Source organism: Elgaria multicarinata, chromosome 3 (genome assembly GCF_023053635.1).
Source record: "Elgaria multicarinata webbii isolate HBS135686 ecotype San Diego chromosome 3, rElgMul1.1.pri, whole genome shotgun sequence".
In the NCBI taxonomy this organism is placed as follows: Eukaryota; Metazoa; Chordata; class Lepidosauria; order Squamata; family Anguidae; genus Elgaria; species Elgaria multicarinata.
The window spans coordinates 61,909,818-61,937,407 of NC_086173.1; the positions used below are offsets into that span (position 1 = coordinate 61,909,818).

Here is a 27,590-nt window from a genome sequence, read left to right on the forward strand (position 1 = left end):
AAACATTATTTTGTAGTGCTGCGGTGCTTACAAAGTGATAGATGTATAACAATCCAGTAAAGTTCAAGGTCAATGAGCTAAAGCAACTTTAGGACATTGATTAAGGCTAGTGTTGACAAGGCAAATTATGCTCAGCAACTAATAAAGTGAAGATTATACAGTTCTGTTATTAAACTGTGTTAGATCCCACTTCATTAAAATATAAAAATAGCTTGCTGAATCACATAAAAGTTCCCTTCATCTAGTATGTTGTCTCCAGGAGTGACAAACCAGATGCCCTTCGCCTGGCAGGGTTGTTGTGTGGGATAAACCCTTTTACCCCACATCACACAGCTTGCTTTACAAAACAACACCAGTAACAACTGCATTGTTCTGCCTGCCTTTTCAGTCTGTACGCTGCCATTCAGACGCCAACCCAATCCAAAGGACATAATTTTATTTATGCTTTATTGTGTTCTTTTTGCTATAATCCTGAGCCCGGTCGGTACGATCAACAGGGGCTGGAGGTTGGAATCGAACGCCTGCGGATGACTTCAGCGCTCACACGTACTTAATGGCACAGCACATGCCTCATCCTCCGATGTGTAAACACAGCCGTTCCGTGCCACTGTGACGGACATGAGTCCCAGCCAATAATGCGAAAGAAATACCCCAGCAACTGAACCGTCGGGCCTAGAGGGGTGGGTTTCGGCCCGCCAATACCTTCAGAGGGGGTGGAGTCCTGAAACCCTTCAGTGCCTATGCAAAAAGAGCAGCTTGCTGTTTTCCAATGGCAGTGGAAGCGGGCGTGGCCTAAGAAGCCGCGCCCCAATGGGAACAGGGGGTGGGTGTTGGTTGGAGCAGTGTGGCAGGGAGTTGCGCGCCAGGAGGACCTGGTAGCAACAGCCGCAGCTGCTCCTCGCAGGGGAGCCGAGCTGTCGCGACAGAGCTGGCTTCATTCGCCCGCCCGTCGCGTAGTGCGCTTGGCCTTTTGTCACACCGGCTCCTCGCCAGGCGTGACAGGCGTATTTGGACACCACAACCGCCTTCGGCTCTTGCTTGCTGGTGGCGTTGCAAAAGCCAACCCCGCACATGCCGGCCTGGGTGCGCTAACGCGGATGGCGCCGTTGAAAACTCCCTCCCGCTTGTCACGGCTGCGGGGCAGCCTTGCAATATCCCCTCACGCTTGCCTCCGACTTCTGACACCGTGAGGCGACGACTTTCTTCTTCATCTTCACCTCCTGCTGCTGCTGCTGCTGCTGCTGACAGCCCGAAGCTGAGCGTGGTGAGATCGACTGCCCCCCCCCCCAAGGGGCTTGAAACATGACTTTGCGTGTCGGCTCTTCACCATCCCGTGCCCTTGGTGCCCCATCTGGTCGTTCGGTGCCCGTCATGGGCGCTGGGAGCTGATTCCCCGCAGAGACTTCTGTGAGGCGAGAGAAGGTGGTGGAAGAGAATGAACCACGTGGGGAGCCCTGTGAAAGCTTATGACTTCTTGCTGAAATTCCTGTTGGTGGGGGACAGCGACGTGGGTAAGGGGGAGATACTAGCTAGCCTGGCGGATGGAGCCACGGAGTCGCCGTATGGATACAATATGGGTAAGTTGGCAACACGGAACAGGACTTGTACAGGTGCCAAACTCTAGAACCTGAATTTTGAGCAGGGATTTCTCTTCTCCCTCCCCACCCCCCATCGCACCTGTAGATTGCATGGAGAAGAAGGCAGTGCTTGCTTAGGACCAGGTTTCCTTGATTACTGAGTCACCAAGCTACCTCCCACACATTAGCAGATATAGGGTAGGGCTTATGTGGTGGAGAACCTGTCTTCCCAGCTGCCTTGAGCTCTGCATCTTGCTTTAGAAATAAAGTGCTGGCAGAGAAGCCCATCAACTGCTGGCTAACGTGTCTGCATTGTTTATGCTCTGCTTCTGATTTTGACACCCTTTGCATGTCAAACTCACTGGCACATAGTTTTAACTATTTAAACTGCTTTTACAGCTTTTAAATTATATATTGTTTTAACTTGGTTCATTGTTTAATTTGTTTTTAACTGTGAATATTTATTGTTTTATACTGTATGCTTTTATCTGTACGCCACTCAGATCTTAATGATATAGGGCGGGATATAAATGTTTTAAATAAATAAATTACTAAAAATTGGGTTTCACACACCTCCACTGCTTTTGCATTCATAAGAAGTGCATTTCTGAGTGGAATAAAAATCCTATCAACTCTTACTGCAATGTGTGTGGCCCAAGGCCTTGTGGATTAAAAAATGGATATTGTCAGATGTATGTAATGGTCACAGTGGACTAGTGGAATTACGTGAGAGACCCTTTTGTAGACTCAGGAGACCACAACTGAAGGACAACAAGAGTAAACCTATGGGCAATGCAAAACCATGTTACTTGGGCTGCAATTCAGTGCCCACTTACCTGGGAGTAAGTCCCATTGAACTCAGTGGGACTTACTTCTGAGTAGACATGTATAGGATTGCATTGTTAAAGGCACTTCAGGCATCTTGGCTGAAGATAAGGATCACAGTGTGGTGTGGTGTAGCTGAGATCTTACTTTGCTGGTTAATTGATATAAAACTAGTAATACTAAAATGAATGTCTGCCACCACTTAGTTTTCCTGATATCATGGCAATAATGTACACATAACACAATAATTGAAAGAATGTATGCAAAGGGGAGGAGACGTGACATGCTACTTGCATACATCCTTGAAGAAGATGAACGGAATCATTATCTGTTTTGGTTTTCAGTTCACTGCCAGTAAGTCACTGCTTTGCTGCTAGTTCCAAAGGACAGCTTTTGTTAAATAAAAGCTTTTGTTAAGAGTAGAGAGCGGAAAGGTTTGTTATACAAATCTGTGCTTTTGTCAGTTTGCTTAGATTGACCGTGGGAATGCTGACTTCTGGTGGAGATTTTCCATCAGGGAAAACTAGAATCCTTCTTGAGTTCTTGCAGGTGGTTGTGTGCCTGTGCTATTTTAAAAGTGTGAAATGTATGACCATATACAGTATAAAAACACATAGTATAGATCTTCTTGTAGCTGTAATCGTGATGACTGGGGGTTAAACATAAACTCTGAGTGATAATACCACAACAAATAGAGAGTGAAGAATTCACCACATAAATGTTATTAGAGAAATGCTTATTTTTTAGCCTGCTGATGACCAAAATGATTAGAACAGCGGAAGACTTTTGTACACCCCCATAGAAGCAGTAAAGATGAGTAAGAGTCTGAATGATTGATATATATGGAAAACACAAGAATAAGTATAGCGCAAGACTGTAATAGCACTACCAAATGTTTCTGAAGAACTGATATGGATAGGATGAGTATTTTTGGCATTAACACTGGAACATTTATTTTTAGTTTGTTCCTTCATTTAACCTGTTAAGGAATGAGTGGCTCAAACCATATCAGACACATCTGAAAACCAGAATATAAGCAAATCTTTAACTTGATTCAGAACAAAATAAAAAATTTCTTCCTCAGAATATGATTCCATTTTCAATTTTTTTTTAAAACTAGTTTATTGTTGACTGGTTGTACCATCAAAATCAGTTGGAGGCTTCTCATGGCTTCAGTAAGACTAGGATTGCAACCTTGCAGTTCAATTCTAAGCATGTTTACTTAAGTAATGGGACTAACTTCCTCAGAAATATGCTTAGAACTACAGCATCATGGTACATGAGAAGTACCTCACTTCTTTTCAGGCGAGAGTAGCATATGCTCTTCCTTTTTGATATTCTTCTCAGAACATGGTTTTCATTCCCATTGCACCTGCTGAGCTCACATCTGCATTGCGTAGTGCAAGAGTATCTTATGAGTAGGTTCAGCCTATTTGAAATTGAACCCTTCTCATCCAGCTGTTCTCGTGGCAGCTTTTCTAGATCTGCAGGCAGCTAAAAAGGACTCCATTTCAAATGCTGTGGATTTTCATTGGGAACAAATCTATTGTCCCTTATTATGTCTGCATAATTCACCATGGGGAGGTGAATTCCTGGAAGTGAAGCACTAAACAGTTACTCTGTCCAGGATTTGTGCAAACTGTACCAGCAGTTCTCAGGACAAATCTAGTGACTGATGCCAACTTCGACAGCTTTAAAAGGGGATTAGACCAATCCATGGAGGATACAGCTATCAGTGTCTACCTAGTCATGATAGCTATATATTACTTCCAGTATTGGAAGTAGTATGCTTTTCAATACCAGTTACTGGGGAACACGACCAGGAGGGTACTGTTGCATGCATGTCCTGCTTTTGGGCATCCATAGGCACCTGGTTGCCTACAGTGAGAACAGAGTGTTGGTCCAGATAGGCCTTCTCTCTGATCTAGCAGAGTTCTTATGGTGTTGCTATATCGTGGAAAAAGATAATGGGAGTATACCTTTGTTTTGCTGACAATTCCAATTTCCTTTCAAAGGGAAACTTTCATTTGCTTTATGCTTGGGGAAAAATGCTGTCTGTACTATTAAACACTGAAGTAATTATAATAGTCTATTCAGGGGAAAACTGGTAATTATTTTCTTTAACGCACCCATTCCCAATTGTGTGACGGAAGATTTGAGGGTATAGGGCAGTGATGAGGTTAGGATGGAGATACTTGGGAAAGATGGCACTAATGCACTTTCCTCCTGTAGCACATGGACAGCAAATATGCACATCATGCACAACCAAGATGAACATTTTTACTGAGCTATCTCTCTGTATCTGAAAGCAGTGTATTAGGGAGTTGAAGACAAAACCTTGTTCACAGTGACTCAGTTGAGGGGTCATTTTAGTGGTGACTTGGAGGTCCCTTTTTGCATGCTATTTCCTTTTCCCATTCCTCATTTCCTAATTTAGAGTCTTTTGGGATGTCATAGGGCAAACTATAGCTAGTACTAATGGAGATGTCCTTCAACCGTGGTTTGCAAACCCACTTCAGTTATTTCTTTATTTTGTGATATTTTGGTTTAGTTTTAATCCCCGCTGACTGGGGTTGATGGGAGTTGTAGTCCAACATATCTGAAAGACATAATGTTGGGGAAGGCTGGGTAAAATGCAATTGGGATATGTGCGAGGTACTTGGTAAGAAACAAAAAATAAGTCAGACATTACTTAGGCCTACATCCTCACAGTACTTATTATGCAACAGCCGCTTGTCACCTAAATACCACATTTGCTTTCTTGTGGATGACTTGCTTTTGAACCTGTGTAGGTTATGTGGTAATCTTTGACCGTTATCAGAACTGGTACAATGCATTGTCATCAAATGTTAGACTGCATTAGCAAGTTTTTCAGGTTTAACTCTTAAGTCATGTTTACAAGTTAAGAAGGGAAATCCACTTCTCAGAGAAAGTATGTTCCTCCCTTCATGTGCAGTGAGTTCATACAGATATTTTATAATTAGACTGACAATGCAATCTGATATATGTCTGCTCCCAAAATAAGTCCCACTGAGTTTTAGCTATTAAATTATTTTTACCACGTCTTATAATTTATAAACCATTAATGTAAATGCACACATAGTCCCTGCCATTGCTTCCCAAATTTATCTATTTATTACATTTCTATGCCTCCCATCAGACAAAGCTCTTTGGACAGTTTGAGATGCAGGGAGTTCTAAAGTAATTGGGATATATTCATTTATCACATAATAATGTTAGAAGCTGAGGATGATGTACATGGGGATTTCCCTGTTTTATCCTCAAAACCACTTTGTAAGAATAGGTTAGACTGAGAGATAATGACTGACCCAAGATCACTCAGTAATAGAGTGACCATATGGAAAAGGGGACAGGGCTCCTGTATCTTTAACAGTTGTATTGAAAGGGGATTTTCCGCAGGTGTCATTTGTATGCATGCAGCACCTGGTGAAATTCACTTTTTAATGTAACTGTTAAAGATACAGGAGCCCTGCCCTCTTTTGTATCTGGTCACTAGGAACAATTGTTAAAGATACAGGAGCCCTGTCCTCCTTACATTATTATTATTATTATTATTATTATTATTATTATTATTATTATTATTTATTTATATAGCACCATCAATGTACATGGTGCTGTACAGAGTAAAACAGTAAATAGCAAGACCCTGCCGCATAGGCTTACAATCTAATAAAATCATAGTAAAACAATAAGGAGGGGAAGAGAATGCAAACAGGTACAGGGTAGGGTAAGCAGGCACAGGGTAGGGAAATGGTACCCTACTCAGTAAGCTCCATGGCTAGTCAGGATTTGAATCTAAGTTTGACACTCTATCCATTGGATCACACTAACTGTATTGGAAGGAGTTGTAGTGAAAAAGGCATACCTAGTGTGTACCTACAAGATGGCCATAGTTGTCTTGCACCAAGGGGGTGAAAAGGGATCTCAAGTTGCTAAGTTTCCTTGTGCTGCAGTGTCAGTTAATATCTAAATGTCATTTCACATGAATTATATCATCTGAAGAGCTGTGTTAAAGCAAGTAGTTATAGCTGCAATCACACTTACCTGAGAATAGATCCACTGAACTCAAAAGGAACTACTTCTGAAGAGACAACTATAGGATTGTGCTGTATTTATTTATTTATAGTTGTTTTACCCTGCTGTTCAGCCAAAAAAGGCTTCCAGAGTGGCTTACAAAGATTAATAATGACATCGTCCCTGCCCTTGGGCTTACAATTGAAAAGACATGACACAAAAGGAAAAGGTATAGGGAGGGAAGAGGGGGAAAAGCAAAACTCAGGCTCCAGTTGTTAATTTCAAAGTTCTTATAGGTCTTCTTTCTGGTAGAGAAGGGTGAAACAAGCTCCCTGCAGCTCTTCCTTCTCTGGCCAATGTATGGAGCTAGGTTGGTCTCCCCCTTGCTGTGATGTTCTTCCTGGGAGGTGGGGGTGCAGCCTCCCAGTGGCTAATGAATGAGGCCAGAGTCTGCGGTCCCAGGGAACTGTCATTTGAAGTTGTGTGTTTGTTCTAGCAGGAAGGGATGAAGCAACCCCCCTGCAGCTGTTCCCTCTCTGGCTAATGGACAGGGTCAGAGGTTGGTCTTCCCCTTGCAGTGATGTTCTTCTTGGGAGACAGCTTCCCAGTAGCCCTTAGCTCCCTAGCCAAAGATTGTGAGAGCCTATTATAACAGAAGCCTATGAAGGTGCATTGTGGTGTGTTTGCTACAGGTTCCTTTTAGACTGGTTTGGTAGTTGTATCTGAGACATATCATTCTTATACAGTCCCAAAGTGATAATGCAACATTTTTAAAAGCAATTTGCAGGACAATCCTATGTAAGTTTATTCAACGTAGGTCCCACTGTGTTTAGATAAATTACATATCATTTCAGCCATAGTCCTGTTTGGTACATAGTGGGTTTTGATAATGTAACCCAGAGAATAATTTTAAAAGGCTAATTGTTCAGCAGTCTTTATGTCTTGGATGACTTCTTTTCTTGAATTTGAGGCAGGTCCACACTTTTGTATGAAGATAGCTGTATTTTTTGTAATGTGGGAGTAGATGTTGTTTATTTGGTCCTATACACCTGGAAAAATTGTGGTTGCTTCTGCTTTCAGATGTGTGTATTAGACTAAAAGATACACCATACAATTCTGCATCCAGTCTTGCATTACAGACTACATGTATGTTCATACACAGGTTGGACTCTTCATGTATGAAATGTTAATGGGAGAAGCAGACAGGTATGAGAACATGCCTAAACAAGGCCAGATTGTCCTGTCCTGTCCTGGCTCGAGGCTCAAGAGAAGTTGATGCAGGATCATGTCCAGCAAGAGAGAGGCTGTTAGGACCCTGAACAGAATATTGTAGGAAGTGCTGGCAGGAGCATTCTCACACTCACAAAGAGCTATTGCCCCAGCAGAGTGCAAATGCCTTATGAAGACTTACTGGCCTGATCCTGCTGTTGGCTTTGTCCCTTCTGAGGAATTATCTGTGTTGTTAAAGGTTTGTTACCTGATTCTGCATCCACTGGTTCCTACTGTGTGGGGGCGGTGACTGCGTACTCTTATTCATACTCTCATTCTGTGTTGACTACTGTAATGTTTTATTCATTGGTCTTCCTAGATTTGTTCTCAGCTCTTCTGCTATTTGTTTCTCTTTCATCATTTCTAAATATCTACCAGCTTCCTGTATTTTTTACACAAAGTTTAAATTTCTTCTCAATCTTGAGCAGTGCAATCGAAGTAAGCCTCATTATGTTCAGTGGGACTTACTCCCAGGTAAGCATGTATAGGATGCAAACTAAGTCTCTTCGTGATCTTTTCCCTTCTTGATCTTTGCAGCTTTCTCATTAGTCTCCTCCTCAGTCCCTTCTGTTCATGAAGTGCTAAATAAATAAATAATAATAATAATAATAATATTTATTGTCTCCCTTTCTTCTCTCTTATGTCCCCTCCTTTAAGACATTTGCCTAGCCTCTTCTTTGTCTAAGAAACTATGAAAACTTATCCTGTCTTGTATTTCCCTCTTAATATACTATTTGGCTTTTGCTTTTCTATTTCTGAAGTTATTTTATTTTTTAACCCTTTCCTTTGTTCGCCCACTCCCAGTTAGTGCATTTCTCCCTTTCTCAACAACTCCTCTTTCACCTGCTGGTTTTATTATTGTTGTTAGTCTCTAGGCAGATATTTGTGTTTTATTTCTGTACAGAACCTTGCAAATGGTGATATAAGTTTGTTTAGAATCATAGTTTTCCATAAGAGAATTTTATGCCATTAGAAAGAGGAATAGGAATTGGATGTTAGCAGCTTCAAATATGCAAACATTTTCCCTGGTGTTTTTTTTTTTAAAGAAGATAGCTAACAGGATGTAAAATTCCTCCAGAGCAGCCATATAGGTTTTTAATAAAATAACTGGGATTACTTGGAATATATCTATTTTAAACACCTGGTTTTTAGATTGAGCTTCCTTCAAATATTGTGCACAGATTTTATGGTCTGTTGTTTTATTCTCTTTCCTGGACTCAGAAGCTATTAGTCATTATCCCATTGTAAGCATGATTCATAGCACCTATTCCAAATTCTGCAACATTTGGCAGTTATGCCTAGTATGAGACAATTTGCATCTGTAATAGTTTGCAGCACCCAGCACAGCACAACAAATGAGCAGCAAGTAGGTGTTTGATTTGTGTTGTAACTAGCAAAATTATTTTTCATTAAAAATAGCATGCCCGTGCCTGTGCCCTGCTGCTGGAAGTGCAGTGATTTTTACTATGACAGTAAATCATCAGTGGTCAGGCTCCATGCACTTCATATGAAGAGAATGTGTATTTCTGGGTATCATCCCAATTTGCAGATGACCTGCACTCTTTCCCTAAGCCCTGTTCAGTATCTTTCAAGGAATTTGTAATAGCCATGACCACAGACAAAGCAATTACCCTTTGATTCACGATTACTGCCTTTACATAACAGGATTTTTCTGCTATATGCACAGTTTACAGATACCGTGTTCATCATAAAGCAGCTTTTAGGATGTAGGGTAGGTAGCTACCATTTGCACAGAACACTTCCCTGTGATAAAGTATACCTGTGCAATCCAATGCCTGTTTACTTTGAAATAAGTCCCACTGTCCTCAATGGGACTTGCGCTCGGATTTTTGTGGGTCCCTCTCGCGATGTCATCTGCCTCCTGCGCGCCTTCCTCCCTTTCTAGCCTTCTTCATGTGACAAAAAAGCACCCCAGTAAGTCCGACTCATTTTTAAAGACAGAAGTTGCAAAGGAAGTAATGGGGGACAAACATGCAGGTGGAGAAGCTACGTTAAGCAAACACAATTTCCTCTCATGTGATGACCCACTTTATTTAGGACTGCAGCCAAAATTGGTTGATTGTGAGTGCATGCCCTCCTGCTTTGAATAATGTATCATCATCATCAGTATTAATAATAGTAATAATAATCATCTTGAAATTATGGAGAATTCTTTTAAAGTTCAAAAGGCCCACAGGATTAAAACAGCAAAATAATGGAAAATAATAATATCTCTATAACTTTTATTGATGCAGCCACACCGATGCAGCTTACAGTGCTAGGTATCCTGTCTCTCAAAAGATAAAAAATATAGTACAGAAGAGACCTAATAATAAGGGGACTAGAATACTTTCCATGCAAAGCTAAAAGCCCTTATATTTTAGAAAAGAAGGGTCACTTTGGTCTGGGGGTGCGGAAGATATCTACATTACTTTTAATGAATTGAAAACATGAAGAGAGAACAACTCACATAATATGAGATTTAGAAAAGTACCCAACAGAATTAACACGTCATTTTTTTAAATATAAAAAGAAAATATTGCTTCATACTATGCACAACTGGTCAGCAAAATCTCTGGCATCAGACGTAGGGATGGTCAACAGTATAACGGAATTAATAGAAGGACTAATACATTCATGCATCTGTTAAATAGGCATATAAGCATAGTCAAGAGGTCCTCTTAAGTTTGCTCACTTGGGAGTATGTTCCATTGACATCATTGGGACTTACCTTTACGTTACCATACTTATGATCTGGCTGCCCCACAATGTCTCTAAACTTTAAACTACTGGAGATTGAAAATGGACAACATGGAATGAGAAACATGTTAATATCCTGTTCTGCCATAGAACAGTGGATTTGGTTATTGTTAATGACGGAACATTGGCTGCCTCCATAACTAATCTGCCTAATGAACATCTTACTGCTCTAATCAACAAGCTGGTACCTGCAACAGTAGACCATAGGAACAGTTGTATATTATAAATTTATTACAGAAGGAGAGGGAAGTCTCTCTCTAGGCAGAAGCCATAGTACTAATCATAGTAGCTTAGTGTCTAGTAGTATAAGTAGGGCTGTGGAGCATGGATACTTGCCTGTTCAAATAAACAGAGGGTCAGAAGAAGATGGTTATCTGTGTAGTATTATGTGTTTTATAATATATTTTATGGTAGGGTGACCATATGAAAAGGAGGACAGGGCTCTTGCATCTTTAACAGTTGTATTGAAAAGGGAATTTCAGCAGGTGTCATTTGTATATATGGAGAACCTGGTAAAATTCCCTCTTCATCACCACAGTTAAAGCTGCAGGTGCCCTGCCTTCTTTTAAATCTGGTCACAGTATAGCTGCAGTATAGCTCTTGCAGCTTTAACTGTGGTGATAAAGAGGAAATTTCACCAGGTGTGGCATGCATACAAATGACACCTGCTGAAATTCCCTTTTCTATGCAACTGTTAAAGATACAGGAGCCCTGTCCTCCTTTTCATATGGTCACCCTATTTTATGGGATCACTCTCACACTTTTAAGCTGAATGACCAACTATTATATAGAGAGGGAGAACATAAATTTCATAATTTATCACCCTCGTTGCTATGAAAAAGACAATGTTCTTTTTTTTACTGTCCATGCAATAAAAAACAGTCTTTACTGTGCATATATGGGTCTTGATTTTGTCAGACTCTCTTCTGAAAGCCTTTTTGGACTGTACATGCACAGGTTTGGGGCTTGCAAGGACTCACTTTCCCTTCATTTCGGCCAATGTTTTTTTTTTTTTTTTAATGTATTTTTCTACGACTACATTTGTGTAAAATTCTGGAAAGTTTTTTAAAAATGGTCTGCATGTCTGTGGAATCCATGTAACTCAGGAAAAACCAGTCTGCTGTGTAATCTGTGGGTCAAATTCATAGAAATCTGAACTCATTTGATTCAGTTGCTGATTTCTCCAATAAACCTTTGCACACGTCAGTGAAAATTAGTTGCAATTGTGTGTTTTTTCCAAATTCCATTTTAATAAAGTGGGGTAGTTCATACTGTTTTTCCTAAAGTTGACTTGAAGGTTGTTGTTTTTCAATTGCTCAGAGCCCCCACGATCCCTGGGATCAATGAGCATCATCACACGGGGGAAAACTGTGTTTCCTTACCGTCGCTTCTCTGCCCTCATTTTTGTCCCCCATTACTTCCTCTTTTGAAAGAGGAAGTAAACAAAGACCACATGGCCCATTCAGGGGGCGTTTTTTTAATGCTGCTTTTTCTGCACACAGCAGGAGATCACAGCACATTGTGGGTTTTTTTAAAAAAAGTTGGATTAAAAGTGGTCTATTTTGCAATGGAAAAATGAGTGGAAGGAGCAGGAGGTGTGTGGGAGGCAGATGGCATCATCTAAAGGATGTGTGCACATCTGTAAGTGGGCAGTAGCAAGTGTGCGATAAAACACTAGTCTGATGAACCTCTATGTCTCTGATTTTTATGGTACTTTGTCACTCCTGTTGGCTGTCTCTCAGTCCTGCCTATGCAAAACAACTCTGGGAATGGATCTCTTCGTGTTGATGGGGTTGCGGACTCCCTGGATCTCTGGCTTCCAGTAAAGTGTAACCCTCCCCCATGCTTGGCCTTGCTGACATGCAACCAGATATTAGCTATAAGACAATTAGAAATATTGGTAAGAATAGAGGGGGAGAAGGGAGGTCAGAAATATACAGCTGGATATCATCAGTGGAACAGTGATATTGCAAGCCAAAAGAATAAATCAGAGTGTCAAGAAAAAGCATATATACAGATTTATGAGAAGGAAACAACCCAGCCCAAAAGCCATGGCTTGTTTTAGGGTTGTGGGATGGTTTATAAACTGCCCCTGCCACCTACCCTTACCAGGTTTGGATGTCAGAACAAGCCACACCTGGCAAGGATAATCAGGCGATGTGTGACTGGCATGCCCTGGGCCGGAAGATAAGCCATGGTGGTTTACTTTTCCTCTCGGATCATGCAAACCTGGTAACCCAGAATAGAAAAGCAGCTCAAGTCATCTGAAGAAGAAAGAAATAATTCAAACAGAACAGTAGCTCGGGAGGAGATGCAGATCTAATGGTTGGTGGTGTAATGTGTGTGTGTTTAAGAAATAGCGGAACTAACACACCTGATAGAGGTTAAAGGTATGCTTAAAATGGTTAAAAAGATGAAAGAACAGAACAATAATGTCTGAACAGAATTGGATCAAGAGGACAAGTGGGTTTAAATGAAGGAGGAAAAGAAGCAACATCAGAGGCAGAAATGAGAAAATGTGGAAAAAGGGAAAGACAAGCCAAACGTGTGAAATGGGAAGAGTAATTACAATTGGAAGGAAAGGGAGGTAATGAAGAACAAATAATAGATCAGATCAACAAAATAAAATGTAAGTGACTCATTTCTCTTTACCTCCTTCTGATTGTAACATTCCCCCTACTCCTTCCATTTTATCTGATCTTCATACTTTGATAATAAGTTACTTCCTTGATTGTCACCCTATTGAAATCATTTAGACTTCTTTCCAGGGAAATGTTTTTAAGACTGGGGTATAGGTGTAAAGATCATAGTCTAAAACTGCTTAATACAAGGCTAAAGCCACAGTATTTTTAGAGTGCCTGTAAATTATTAAATAACAGTATCTTTGAGAGAGGCTGAAATGTAACGCCCATTCTAAAAGGGCATGTGGAATAACAATGTAGTACTTTGGACAACTAGTTCAGTGTAAATCTCAAGGACCTTACATGATATTATTATGTATTTTCAAGCTGTTTATAGTAATACTTTCTGCCAGGTCAAATTGTTGAAGCTTTCTCTTCACTCACTGTCTTCCCTTATCTGCTTGCAGGACAGCCCACTCTGAATATGGTTGAGTTGAACCAACATAGTCAGTGTCTATGTGCGTACTTGGATATTGAAAACAGCTTATCTCCTGTTACATTGGCAGAGGCCCTAGAATTCTTGGATTTGCACTGGACTCATGTGAATCAGAGGTCCCACCCCCTTGTGCAAACATAAATATTTATGCAGGCCCAGGGAGGCTTAGGGTGTGGACCAAGGAAGCAGATAGAGGAATGATTTGGCACTATCATGAATCTTCTGGCCAATTTGTTGTTGTTGCTGCAAAACCAGCCCAAGCAAGGAGGGGTCCAGGAATATTATTAAACAATTCCTGTTGTCTTGCAGCAAGGCCTTTGCACATTTTTGTTTTAAAAAATGGGCAAGAGATGTGGCATTGCAGAGATCCATGCTAGTCAACCCAGGCCCTACTAATTCTGGATTATGATTGTTTTATTTTCCTGATGCAAACTTTGTGGTTAAAAATTCTGCATTTTAAACTTTGAGTGGCAGACATCATTGTAGTGGAAAAATCTGTTCAGCACTGAGTGTTATTCTCCTTGCTTTCTGGAAATAAACAAATAGTTGATGGACATCTTGGGAGGATAAAATAAGTTTGCCAAACAATAGGATTTAATTTAATGACTTTTAATGACATTCACTTATAAAAAAATTCATATAGTTGGTTTTCTGCTCAAAGTGTATGTTAAATTGTTTAGTCAATAACTGCATGTTTGCCTGCTAGTTGCAAAACAGTTAGCTTCTTGTTAGATTGTTAACAAAACGAGGGATAGATAAGTATTGATAGACATATTACCATTAATGTTGAAATAAAATCCAGGTGTTATTGTATTCGCTTCTTAAGCATAATCTGAAACCGGCAATCTAGACTAAAGAAAAGCTACACTGATTACATGGTATGGAAAAAAAACCTGCTGTGATGCTTTTAAGTTTTCAACTCCCTAAATGCTACATATGCCAAAATGAACTGCAAACATGGAACTATTCTCTGTCCTGGAGAGAGCCACCATTGGCTTCCCTCCCACACGTCCATCAGCTCTCAAGGCCCAGCTGTAATCAGAAAACATGGTAGCTTTCTGCAACATGTTAATTTAATGTAGATTAGTTAATGCAGACCAGCCCCTTGCGTAGACATTGCTAATCCATATTAAGAGTCTTAATTAAATGCAACCTGTTTAGAGCAAGGTTAAATGTAAATGAGCAAGCAACCTTCCATCTGTTTTTAAGTCATATCTACCCAGGATTCTAGATTCTTTTTATAGAGGATTTGTGCCCTTTTGGAAAAGGAGAAATGTTCATAACAAAACGCTTTCCCAGAGATTAGTTATTCATCTATCATGGCTTTGTACAGATGCAACTTTTTCAGAAAAAAATCCTCTCTATTGCAGTAGCGCCCCTACCCAAATCCTGCCTCAGCAGCTATATAACCATATAGAGAGTAGTAGTCTTGTTCTGGATTGAGATGGAGGGAGAGGGAAAATGGCCTGCAATGAGGAAACCCACATCCATTAGGTGTGGCATGGCTCTTGTTATGTGTGGCTCTCTGAGCTTTTGAATTTCTCAGTCAGTAAGCTAGAATTGGGACTTGCAGGACAATTAAAAACTAAAATGTGGTAAATAAACACTTTGAACTGATTTGAATGAGCTCTGGAAGACTTGGGAATTTCTTTGATATTCTTCATCTGTAGCATAGAATTAGGCTCTTTAAAAACAACAACACAACCCGGCTTAGTTCTTTTACATAACATTAACATTAGAATTTTAACTTTCAGTCACTTTTACATCTTTAAAATTCTACCTCACCTTTTCCCCAGGTATTGATTACAAAACAACGACTATACTTCTGGATGGCCGTCGAATAAAGCTGCAGCTCTGGTAAGTGTTTAAATGATGTACTTTGTACTATGTTTGTGTATATAGGAGCACAGCCTTTGGTAATTAGAGGGGATATAATAGCTGTTCAAGATGAACCAGATGAGGGGGGTCGAGGGAGATGATCTCACAATATGATGATCGCGAGATCGTCCCCCTTGTCTACACGCGGCGCGCGATGTCCCAGAAGGAAGAAGGCGTTGCGCCCACCATTTTTTTTAAAGAAACAGGAGCTGGAGTGCCCCAGCGCAAAGGTAAGTCTTTTTTTTTTTTTAAAGGTCCAACCACACTCCCTCACACCCCCAATGGGCACAGAGCGCTTGCAGAGCTCCGTGCCAGGTTCCCGGCTCCTCGTGTTTACTCGCAAGGAGCCAGGACAAAAACGAGATGCCCAGCAAGACGTCCTGTAGTCTTGGGATCATCCCAGGACCACGGGAAAAGTCGGGATAGAAGGGCAGGACGATATCCCAAGGAAAGAGAGGGATCATCCCTCCCTGCTCCCAGGATCCCCTGTGCGTCATGTGGATGCACAGGGATGATCCCGGGGTGATCCCCGGGATATCATCCTGTCTAGTCATGTCCTTGATGGATGATCCTGCTGAAATGCATCATGCCAGTTCCTGGGTCCAGTAGTGAGGTCCATAACAGCAAATACAATACATGGCCTATTATATCTGTAATGTTACGTGTCCAAAGTCAGTTTCTTCCCTCCCCCTGATTCTTTTGACATAAAAATTGCATCGCTATAGCTCATTGTTAGAGGGTCATACGTAAAATTTAAGAAAGAACTGTATGTTTTCATATGTTTGTTTCTATTTAAATTTAGATTTTACTATAAATTAGCTTATTTTTGAGGAGATAGTTACTATCATTGAAATGTAGACAAATTTAAAATTCAATTTAAAATTTTAAAATCTGATTATTATTTTTAAAATATTGCTTTCTATCCATGTTACTTGGAAGCAAATCATTCTTTATATGTGTGGCTCATATTTCGGGTGTGAGTTTTTCCCCCCCAGATAATTTCTAGGTGTAAAATCATGGGAGCATTTGGGTTTTCAGTAAAATTAGAATAAAAACACTGAGTTTAGACATGATAGCTAGCCGTTAAATTAGTGTTGTACACCAATTGGCTACTTTAAATAGGAACCCCATCTCAAACCTTACCACATCAAGCATGTTTAAATAGAAAATAAAACCCGTACGCAGAATTTTACAGTGGCTCATGATTGTTTGCTTTAAATATAGCACACTACAAATATCAGAATTCTAAATGATAAAGAAAGGGTGAGTGGACATAGGTTACAAGTTTGAATGATCTTATTAATTGTCTATGTTAGGATCATAACTTCCACAAGTATGGAACCTATTGCACTATAAGGTGGATCCATAGGGTCTGGGCATTTGGCTTGTGTTGGATTATAATTTCCACTCCATACAGCTGCAGTTAGATACCTTATCATCAGGATGGAAAGTCAATAGTAACCAGTCCATACCCATTTCTTAATTCACCACATGTCACAGAAATCAGTCAAGTTCCTCCTGTGCTAAGTCCCTTGTTCTCCACAACATCAGAGGAACTGTCAACATAGGCCTTTCTTTGCATGTAGGTTCAATCTCTGGTATCTCCAGTTAAAACGATCTGACAGAGGAGTATTAGAAATGACCTCTGACTGATGTTAGTCAGAGGTCTTTTCCAACACTCCTCTGTCAGATCATTGAATAGACAGTACTGAGCTAAATAGACCAGTTGTCACACTTGATATAAGGCAGCTTCATATATATATATATATATATATATATATATATATATATATATATGTAATTTTAGTTTATGGCATGAACTATACGACGACAGGTGGGCTGTTGTTGTTTTCTAACTCGGGCGAAGTGTAGAGTACCAATAAAGACGGCCAAATAACAGGCAGGGCAGATCTAAACAATAACTCTCTTCTATTTAATGGTGTTTTCTATTGCCACTTTATTGAGGGAAAGGCTATTGAGGCCTTTGGTCAATCTGCACTGGTGTATTTTTATAAGTACCAGAGCCTTCAAAATGGAAATGATTATGTATTTTAATAATCTTTGATGTGTCTTCTTCAGGGATACATCTGGGCAAGGCAGGTTCTGCACTATATTTCGTTCGTATTCCAGAGGAGCCCAGGTAAGATAATAATAATTTATTTATTTATTACCCGCCTCTCCCTCTGGATTGAGGCAGGGAACAACATAAAATACATAAAAGTGATTAAAACATATACAACTAATATATTATTAAAATAACAGCCAGACATCTTAAAGTTCAACTGGGTAGGCCTGCCAGAAGAGATCAGTCTTCATTGCTTTTTTATATTCAGAAAGACTGTTGAGTTGGTGGATCTCCCCCAGCAGGCCATTCCACAGTCTGGGAGCGGCAGAAGAGAAGGTCCTCTGGGTAACAGTTTTTAATCTAGTTTTTACTGTCTGAAGTAAATTCTTCCCAGAGGACCTGAATATGTGGGGCGGATTGTACGGGAGAAGGCGATCCCGCAGGTAACCTGGACCCAAACCATGTAGGGCTTTAAAGGTAATAACCAACACTTTATAAATCACCCAGAAACTAATTGGCAGCCAGTGTAGTGATTTTAAAGCTGGAGTAATGTGGTCTCCCCTAGGTGTACCGGTGACCAACCTGGCTGCCATATTTTGCACTAGTTGGAAGTTTCCAGACTAGACACAAAGGTAGCCCTATGTAGAGCGCATTGCAGAAGTTGAGCCTCAGAGTTACCAGTGCGTCCACTACTGTCTAGGAAGGGGCACAGCTGGCGTATCAGCCAAAGCTGATAGTAGGCACTCCTGGCCATCGCATCTATCTGAGCTGTTATTTGGAGCGACGGATCCAGGAGCATCCCCAAGCTGTGAATGCAGTCTTTCAGGGGGAGTGTAACCCCATCCAGAACTGGTAGACACACCTCCAAACCCAGGTTGGAGCCTTTGACATCTCTGAAATGTGTCATGGGAGGGATCTACACTACTGCTTTGAAGCGCTTTATAACAGTTTTGACAACTGTTGCGGCCCAGGACACACTACATATACAGTTTTCAAAATGTTTTCAAAGTGCTTTAAAGCGCTTTAAAAGCAGTTGTGTAGATCCCCCCATTGTGGCAGAACTAACTGATGTGGAATTAATAGGGAAAGAGGTACAAAAAGGAGGAAAATCTTATTTATTATACTAGTTGTAAAAAACATCTGTACTTAGTTTTGCTGAATGCAAGGATCATCCTTTGAGCAGCCAGAAATGGATTATTTTACAGAAATATTTACATTTGTTCAGTCCATAGTTTGCATCTCCTATTTAAATACAAAGATGATTACTCGAGATTGTACAATGCACTACATACCTTAACTATGTATCAGGCTACTCTGACTAACTTTATTCACACAGGGTGTGATACTGGTATATGATATAGCAAATCGCTGGTCATTTGATGGCATTGATCGATGGATAAAGGAGATTGATGAGGTAAGGCACATCTCTGAATGTTGCATATAATACCTAAGGAAATTAATAAACTACATGAACACTATTCCTTCTTTGTCAAAGGATCTCTCACTGGTATGCAAGGGAGTTGATGTCACTGAATTGATAGGGATGGCTAGAGTGTGAGTGGCTGAAAATGCATGACATATCCAACTAAAGATGGCATAAAGCCCATTTGAAAAGTTTTGCCAAAGTAAAGAGTTCTTTTCTGCCATAATTTCATCTGTATGGAGTCTTATCTTATTTATTTATTTCACGTTTATTATTTTGCTTCCCACAAAGTTTCAAAGCAGTGAACACACAATGTCATACCATCCAAACAACAGTAAATATAACAATAAAGCTACATAATAATAAAAAATATTTATCAGCAGTAGAACTCCACAGGACTGTGTTACAGACCACAGCCGGCTTGGTCACACATCAGGGAAAGCATGTGTGAAGAGAGGGGCCTTGAGGAGAAGTCTAAACATCAGAACCGGGGGATGGGATGGGGGGGACTGTCCAATGACAGTTGGTAATGTGTTCCGAAGAGTGGGTGCTGTGGCACTAAATGTTCCACTGCAAGTGTACTTGAGCTGAACATCAGGAGCCTGTGGCACTCTCAGGAGTGCGTCTTCTGATTATTGCATACATTGGGCAGAGACATAAGGGGTGAGGCATTTTCCAAAATAACATGGTCCCAAGTTGTTTAGGGCATTATGCTGTCAGAGAGAGGCCCCAGTTAGTAGCCTTGCTGCTGCATTCTACACCAACTGAAGCTTCTGGAACGAGTTCAAGTGTAGCTTTAATCTTGGTCTTCTGATAGGACAGGTGGCAAATGGGTTGCTATTCCCCATGTTCTGACATACCTAGAGTTCGTTGACAGCATGCTGTGACATGTTTGTGAGACATTTTGCAGGTAAAGTCATTTGTATCCACTACATGTTAGATATCACTGGCCCGGTTTGCATGACACAAGTGTGGTTAATATGCCACGGGGGCTTGTTAACCATCTCAGCATGTGCCAGTTGCATGCCAGCTCATTTCCCTAATTACCCTCCCTGGGCGCTGCCTTTCATGACATCTGATCCTAGCGATGGGGTGGTTAACAAACCATCCAGGACCCATGATCTTTTGCAAGGTTGTGGAGTGGTTTGTTAACCACCCCAACAAGCCATCCTTGCTTGGTTCGGACAACATAAGTCACGGCGGGGGCATAAATTGGCAAACTGGCACCTAGAGGCTCCACAACACACCATGGCTTAAATAAGCCACGGTGGGGTATGGTGATCATGCGAATTAGGCAACTGTTGAAACCTCAAGCAGAACTCGGTTCTGTTGACTGGGTTCACACAACACACTAACCTACACTCTATGGTTGAGTGTTGTTTGTTTTTGAACCATGGATTAGTATGTTGCCTGAACCCAAGAAATTTTCCACAGTGTTAAGATTTTTTGTCCATCAGCTTTTTGAGGCCTGTGATTAGCGGATAGGTAAGAGTGTCATTGAGAATGGCAGAGTTGCAGCTTGCCCTGAGACATTATCTTCTTTAAATAACATCTTTGGCCATAGATGACCTCAGTAACTATTTCCCAGCTTTGAACCTTTTTTTCTTAAGATGGAGCAGGTGCCTGTGGGGCAGCTGGAAACATTTCTGGACGACACGTCCTATCTTGGCTGTTATTAGTTTGATTTGTGCCCTGGTTTTGGAATCAAGACTGCTTTAGTTGCCTTGGTGGATGATTTTCATTTGTAGGTAGCTCCACACTACTGTATTTCTGTATTTCTCAGAGGCATTTGAGATATGGTGGGCTACCAAACTTTGCTAAGACATCCACAGAAACAAATAGGATTGCAAGGAACAGCCTTGCAGTAATTTATTACTTTTTGCCCATGCACTATGAGGAAGTCTCTTATCTTAACTTCTGTGCAAAATCACTGAGAGAGATCATCTAGAGGTTTAGATTGCAGTGTCATATGATGATGGTTCACCTTTCTTTTTCTGCTATCCAGGAACAGTGGTTTCAGTTCTGTACCAAGGTTTCATTACTGTGGTTTACTAGATTTCTCCAGACATAATAGAAGCTATGGTGGTAGGGTGCCTAGATGGTCTAGGGGATGCTGGATTGTTGGTCATTGACAGTATGTCCCTGCTTCTGATGAAGCTCCTGGATCCAGTGTTATACTTGGATGTTCTGTTGGTATTTGACCAGGAGTGCCTTCTTTTCATTACATTTTTTTAAAATAAGCTGTTCTTTCTTTACGCACAAGGATCCAGCAACCATTATCTATGCCTTTGTAACGTCCAGGATCAACTATTACAGTGTGCTGTATAAAGAGTTACCCTTTATGGTGCTGGTATATATGATGGAATGAAGGCAACCTATTTGCCAGATTTTGGATCTACTGAATTGGGCAGTTTCTGGGCCCAATTCAAGGTCCTGATGCTCACTTTTAGATCCTATGTGGATGAGGCCCAGCATAATTGATGGACCACTGTGTGAGCCCATTTGCCTCTTGGATCAGCAAAAGAGGTGCTGCTGGACAGTAAGATTGGGGCCGGGCTGTATGAGGTTCTTCTCAGTGATATATTGAGTTTTTTGAGCTTGGACCAACCTGCTTGAGCACAAGCTTTCTAGTTTTTAGGAAAAGGTACAAAGCTGGGAGCCTTTACAGAGCTTTAGTTTTATTTTTTATTTTTGTTCCTTTTAATATTCTGCAGCATACATTTGGCTTTACCCTAATTTTTAGCCCCTTTTCTATCCGGATTATTGTATTGTGTTTATGGGCCCTAAGGCTTTCTGGAGAAGGAGAAAGAAGGGCAGAGGCAGGGGGAGGGTGGTGAGATCACAGAGGAAAAGAAGACCCACAGCAGTTTGTGTCTAGCTATGGATTGAGTGCGGCAGCTTGTCCTCGCACAAAGCCAGAAGGAGAAGGCCTGATAATTAGGGTGACTAACTTTGGCACACTCACACCCCTATCCAGCAACCTCTGCTTGTTCTTTTTCCCTCTTCCTCTTTTTGTTGCGAACCCCTGAGTTCCCAAACTCTCTAGATTACGTAACTGTTTCCTGTTTCTTCTAGAGGATTTCGGCAACCACAATGGGGCTTACTAAGGAAATGTGATAAAACAGGAACCTGGCCTTCATCCTTCCCACTGATTTACCAGGAAGAGTCTGCACTAAAGTGGCCAGGCTTCCAACCTAGAGCTGGTTCAAAGATGGAACAAATTACTATCCATACCCACTCACAATCCCTTGACAGAAGCAGTAGATAAAGGAGTGGAGGCTACAGTTTGCAGGGAAAGGACCTCCAGAAAAATAGAACAGGGCTTGAAAGATACCTTTCCAGGGATCTCAATGGATCCACCTCAAAATGGAGCTGGGGTGCAGGGAAACTCCCGCTGTTGCTAAAGAAAAAATAACCTTGGGAAAGGTTGTATTCAGGTCACCAATTCAGCAAGAATGGAGCTTAGGGAGCCTGAACTGGATGATCTGGGGAGAAGGGTTATTGAGGCTCTCTGACAGATCCTCAGTTTCTGTGGCTTGAGATTGGTTTCAGCAAAGGAAATGAGCTAACAAAATCAAAAGGCCTCCAGTTACTTCAACATGCTACCAAAATGAGGCAAGGGGAAGAGGGGAACTTCACTAGCCCTGGAAGTGTCTAGTTTATTTCTTCCCATTGAGAGCAATGGGAGGGGTAGTGGGTGTTTTTTAAGGTCAAATAAAAAGGAGAAATGCAAAGCCTCCCCCCTTCAGTCCTACTGCCGTGAACTCAGCTGGGTGTAGAACACAGTGTTTCCTCCAGCACGTTTCCCTTCCCTGCTTTTATATCGGCCCATAATATTTTGTTGAAGGAGAGGGCTATGGACTTGGAAACTAACATTTTGCTGCTTTTCTTATTTCAGCACGCTCCTGGTGTACCAAAAATCCTGGTTGGCAACCGCCTGCATCTAGCCTTCAAGCGGCAGGTATCTACTGAGCAAGCACAGGCCTATGCTGAAAGAATAGGCATGACATTCTTTGAAGTAAGCCCACTCTGTAATTTCAACATCACAGAATCCTTTATGGAACTTGCCAGGATAGTGTTAATGAGGCATGGAATGGACCGACTATGGAGGCCAAACAAAGGTAAGTGATACAAAAGTGTGTGGCTTATTCCTACATATCAGAATTTGCCAGAATGAAAACTAACAACAAATATTTTGATAAATGCTTTTGATGTCAGCTGATGACAAACATCTTTACTGCAGAAGTTCAGTTTTTTTAGTAACTTGGCTAGGTATTTTACTGAGGCCTGATGTAATGCTGATACCTGTAAAAAATATAGAAACTGGCAGCTAGTCTTCATAACACACTTCCAACACATTCCCTTCCCTTCTGTGCTTCAACTATGGCTTAGAATTACTTTTGTACCAGTGCTAACCAGACACAACTGTTTGGAGGAGGAAGAGAAGAGGAAGTGAAGAAGGTAGATGCTGCCCAAACCTGAAGTAATATTTATGGAACATTGTGAACATTAAAAAGTGAAGGAATTTTGGAAGTGCAATCATCTTGTAATATCTATGGAGATGAATGACGTATCATCTAAATGAGAACATTTAAATATATTATTTCTATGGATCCAGTGGCTCAAAATGTATGCAGGTTAGAGGCTGATTTTACCAGATTATTATTATTATTATTATTTATTTATATAGCACCATCAATGTACATGGTGCTGTACAGATAACACAGTACATAGCAAGACCCTGCCGCATAGGCTTACAATCTAATAAGTTGTAGTAAACAATAAAGAGGGAAGGAGAATGCAAACAGGCACAGGGAAGTGTAAACAGGCACCGGGTAGGGTAAAGCTAACAGTATAGAGTCAGAACAAACTCAATATTTGAAGGCTATAGGGAAAAGAAAAGTTTTTAGCTGAGTTTTAAAAGCAGTGATTGAGTTTGTAGTTCTCAAGTGTTCTGGAAGAGCGTTCCAGGCGTAAGGGGCAGCAGAAGAAAAAGGACGAAGCCGAGTAAGGGAAGTGGAGGTCCTTGGGCAGGCGAGAAGCATGGCATCAGAGGAGCGGAGAGCCCGAGCGGGGCGGTAGTGTGAGATGAGAGAGGAGAGATAGGCAGGAGCTAGACCGTGAAGAGCATTGAAGGTCAGCAGGAGAAGTTTATATTGGATTCTGGAGTGAATTGGAAGCCAATGAAGAGATTTCAGAAGTGGAGTGACATGGTCAGAGCGGCGGGCCAGGAAGATGATCTTAGCGGCAGAGTGGTGGACAGAGACCAGCGGACTGATGTGAGACGAAGGAAGGCCAGAGAGAAGAAGGTTGCAGTAGTCCAGCCGAGAGATAACCAGTGCGTGAACGAGAGTCTTGGCAGAAGAGACAGACAAAAATGGTCGAATCCTGGCAATATTATATAGGAAGAAACGACAGGATTTAGCTACTGCCTCAATGTGAGGAGTAAAGGAGAGCGAGGAGTCAAATATAAAGCCAAGACTACGAGCTTCCTTGACCGGAGTAAGCGTGACATCGTTGACAGTAAGAGAGAATGAGAGGTGAGGAGAAGGTTTAGGAGGAAAAACAAGCAATTCAGTCTTTGCCATGTTAAGTTTCAAACGACGATGAAGCAGCCAGGCTGAGATATCTGAAAGACATGCCGAGATACGATCGTGAACATCTGGAGAAAGTTCCGGAGATGAAAGATATAATTGTGTATCATCGGCATACAGGTGATATTGGAGGCCATGAGATTGAATAAGCTTGCCCAAGGGCAGCATGTATAGAGAGAACAACAACGGGCCAAGCACCGAGCCTTGAGGAACCCCAACTAAAAGGGGAAAAGAGGAGGACGAGCTGCCGTTAGCCGACACGCTGAAAGAGCGACCCTCTAGATAGGAGGCAAACCAGTTATAGACAGAGCCACAGAGTCCAAGGTCATGGAGGGAATCTAAGAGAAGATCGTGATCCACCGTGTCAAAGGCTGCGGTTAGATCAAGGAGAATAAGAATGGAATAATGGCCTTTAGACTTGGCAGTAAGAAGATCATTGGTGATCTTGGTAAGGGCTGTTTCAGTGGAATGCAAAGGACGGAAGCCAGATTGAAAGGGATCCAGAGCAGAGTTATTAGAGAGAAAGTCAAGACAACGAGAGTAGACCAGACGTTCCAGGATCTTTGAGACAAAGGGCAGGAGGGAGACAGGTCGGTAGTTAGACAGTGATAGTCGATCAAGAGTGGGTTTTTTGAGAATGGGAGAGACTGTAGCATGTTTAAAAGCAGAAGGAAATGAACCAGAGGACAGAGAAGAATTAATGATGTGAAGCAAGGACGGGAGGATAGCGGGGATAAGATTAATAAAGACGCGAGAGGGAATCGGATCACGGGAACAAGTGGAAGGCTTCGATGAGCGCAGTATTTTAGACAGTTCATCAGCTGAGACCGAAGGGAACGCCGAGAGAGTTGAAGGAGGAACTGACAGGTGAGGGGCAGGAGCTGGAAGCGGAGCAGAGTTGGCTAGATCTGAGCGTATAGTTTGGATTTTAGCATTGAAGAAAGAGGCAAAGTCGTTGGCAGACAGAGAGGCGGGGAGAGATGGCGGACTAGGCTTCAGAAGAGAATTGAAGGACTTGAAGAGCCGCTGAGGGTGCTTAGCATTTGACTGGATCAACGTTGAGTAGTGCTGCTGTTTGGCCAGTGAAATGGCAGAAGAGAAGGAGGAGAGAACAAATTTGTAGTGGACAAAGTCCGCCCAGTCCTTGGTCTTACGCCACAGGCGTTCGGCTGCCCGGGAACAAGAGCGAAGGTAGCGGAGGAAAGAGGTGAGCCACGGTTGGGGTAGAGAGGGGCGAACTATCCGAGTTGTAGCCTGCACTCAAAAAACATGAAAGTCAGCTTTTATTCATGAAGTCAAGCTATAGTATGGGAAGGTTTGGAGATAGGATTTGGATGAAACTTCAGAGACAGTGAAAATGAATGGATAGGGAGCTTTGAAAAATGCGTTGGAAGTATTTTGTGTATGCTGCCATCATGTGGCTATTCAATATCATTATATATCTAATTTAATTACTGTTTTTGTTTTTTCCCCCCTTAAGTCCTGAGTTTGCAAGACCTTTGTTGCCGTGCCATAGTTTCATGCACCCCTGTGCACCTTGTGGACAAACTCCCACTCCCTGTTGCCTTAAGAAGCCACCTCAAATCATTCTCTATGGCCAATGGCCTTAATGCTAGGATGATGCATGGTCGTTCCTACTCCCTTACTGCCAGCAACAACAACAAAAGGAACAGTCTGAAGAAAGCCAAAATCATCCGTCCACTCCAGAGCCCTCCAAAACACTGCACCAGAAATAGCTGTAAAATATCTTAAGGATTGGGAAGTTTTGGCCAGAGCCTTTAATACAAGGACTAATTGAGTCGCCAGGCCTGTTTATGTGTATCGCATTACAGAAACAGAACAAAGAAAAATGTTATTTTAGTCATTTGTTTTTAATAATGCTGCTTCAAGATGTATGATGCACTCTGTGCAAACAAAGGGATGTGAAACTTTGCTGTTGGATTTTTTATATGTATCAAATTTTTGATGTGCATGAAGACTTTGTGTTTTATAAATGGAAATAATTTATCACAATACTGAGCTTTCAGTAACATTAAATCTCAGAAACGACTAATTTTTAATTACTAAATGACATATTCAGTCACACTATTTTATTTGCAGTTAGATAGGAATGCGTATCGGTCCGTAGATTCAGGCAGAGGTTTTAACTGCAATGTATTATATACATTGTAAAGAATACAAGTGGTGAAATAATTCTAGTAATGTTGCAGTAGAGCATCTGATTTTGTACAGTTTCCTTGATGATTTTGAAGCACTACTTTGAGCTACAGGTGTGTATATGCAATATGCACAAGATTTTGTCCGTCCATGTATAAAACATTTGATAAAGTTTTTGCTATGTTGTTAGGGATTAATCTGTGGGTTATATGCTTATTTTTCTGGTAAATCTACATTTTTGTATTGGATATTGAGTGATGAGTTATATAGCGAGTAAAAGCCAAAGATGTTGAGATGTATTTGCCACAGCAGTAGGAAGAATGTGATTTGAAAAACTGCTTCATCAGGAAAGGACACTATTATTTAAATAAAATAAATAAATCCATGCAAAGGTGTGTGTGTGTGTGTTTCCAAATAATTATCTTCCTCCTTTCTTAGCATTTGCACATTTCCCTGAACTCCCAAGGCTCTGCTGGGACTTTCATTATATCTTGTTTGTGACAAAGGTCTATCTTCCAGCCTATAAAGTCAGGAAGACAACTAAAATGAATAGCCTAATTCTATGTGGTAAGGCTGATTGTTGCTTTTTAATAAATTTGGGGGTATTTTTCCCTCATTGGAAAGCTGTTCTATTGTAAATTGGTTTCCTTTATATATGGATTTATTTTGCATTGTTCAGTTTGATTTGAATTGTAAACACTTTTAATATTATCGTGACATTGTTTCTTATTATTATTTTTAAAAAATGTCTCCTTTTTTGTGTGTGTGGGGGTGTCTCTCAAGAACATCTGCCCTCTAGTTCTCTCCTTTTCTTCTACCATCACCTTTCAGGGGAACAGAGCCAAGGGCCACATAACACCATCAATATCACCTAATATTCCAGGTTCTGC

The 27,590-nt window shown here is 41.2% G+C and overlaps 1 protein-coding gene across 1 annotated transcript; it reads left to right on the forward strand.

The window, feature by feature from the left end:
- Nucleotides 1-895: 895 nt before the first annotated feature.
- RAB40B (RAB40B, member RAS oncogene family) lies at nt 896-27,102 on the forward strand. Its single transcript, XM_063120442.1, has 6 exons — nt 896-1,577; nt 15,380-15,440; nt 17,541-17,601; nt 18,863-18,940; nt 22,848-23,070; nt 26,024-27,102. Exons 1-6 carry the CDS (start codon nt 1,436-1,438, stop codon nt 26,293-26,295), a joined length of 837 nt encoding a protein of 278 aa, XP_062976512.1. The 5' UTR covers nt 896-1,435; the 3' UTR covers nt 26,296-27,102.
- Nucleotides 27,103-27,590: the final 488 nt, after the last annotated feature.

Coding starts and splice junctions, on each gene's coding strand:
- RAB40B (XM_063120442.1), top strand. CDS start 1,436: ATGAACCACGTGGGGAGCCCTGTGAAAGCTTATGACTTCTTGCTGAAA. Junction 1,578..15,379: donor GCCGTATGGATACAATATGG/GTAAGTTGGCAA, acceptor CCTTTTCCCCAG/GTATTGATTACAAAACAACG. Junction 23,071..26,023: donor ACTATGGAGGCCAAACAAAG/GTAAGTGATACA, acceptor TCCCCCCTTAAG/TCCTGAGTTTGCAAGACCTT.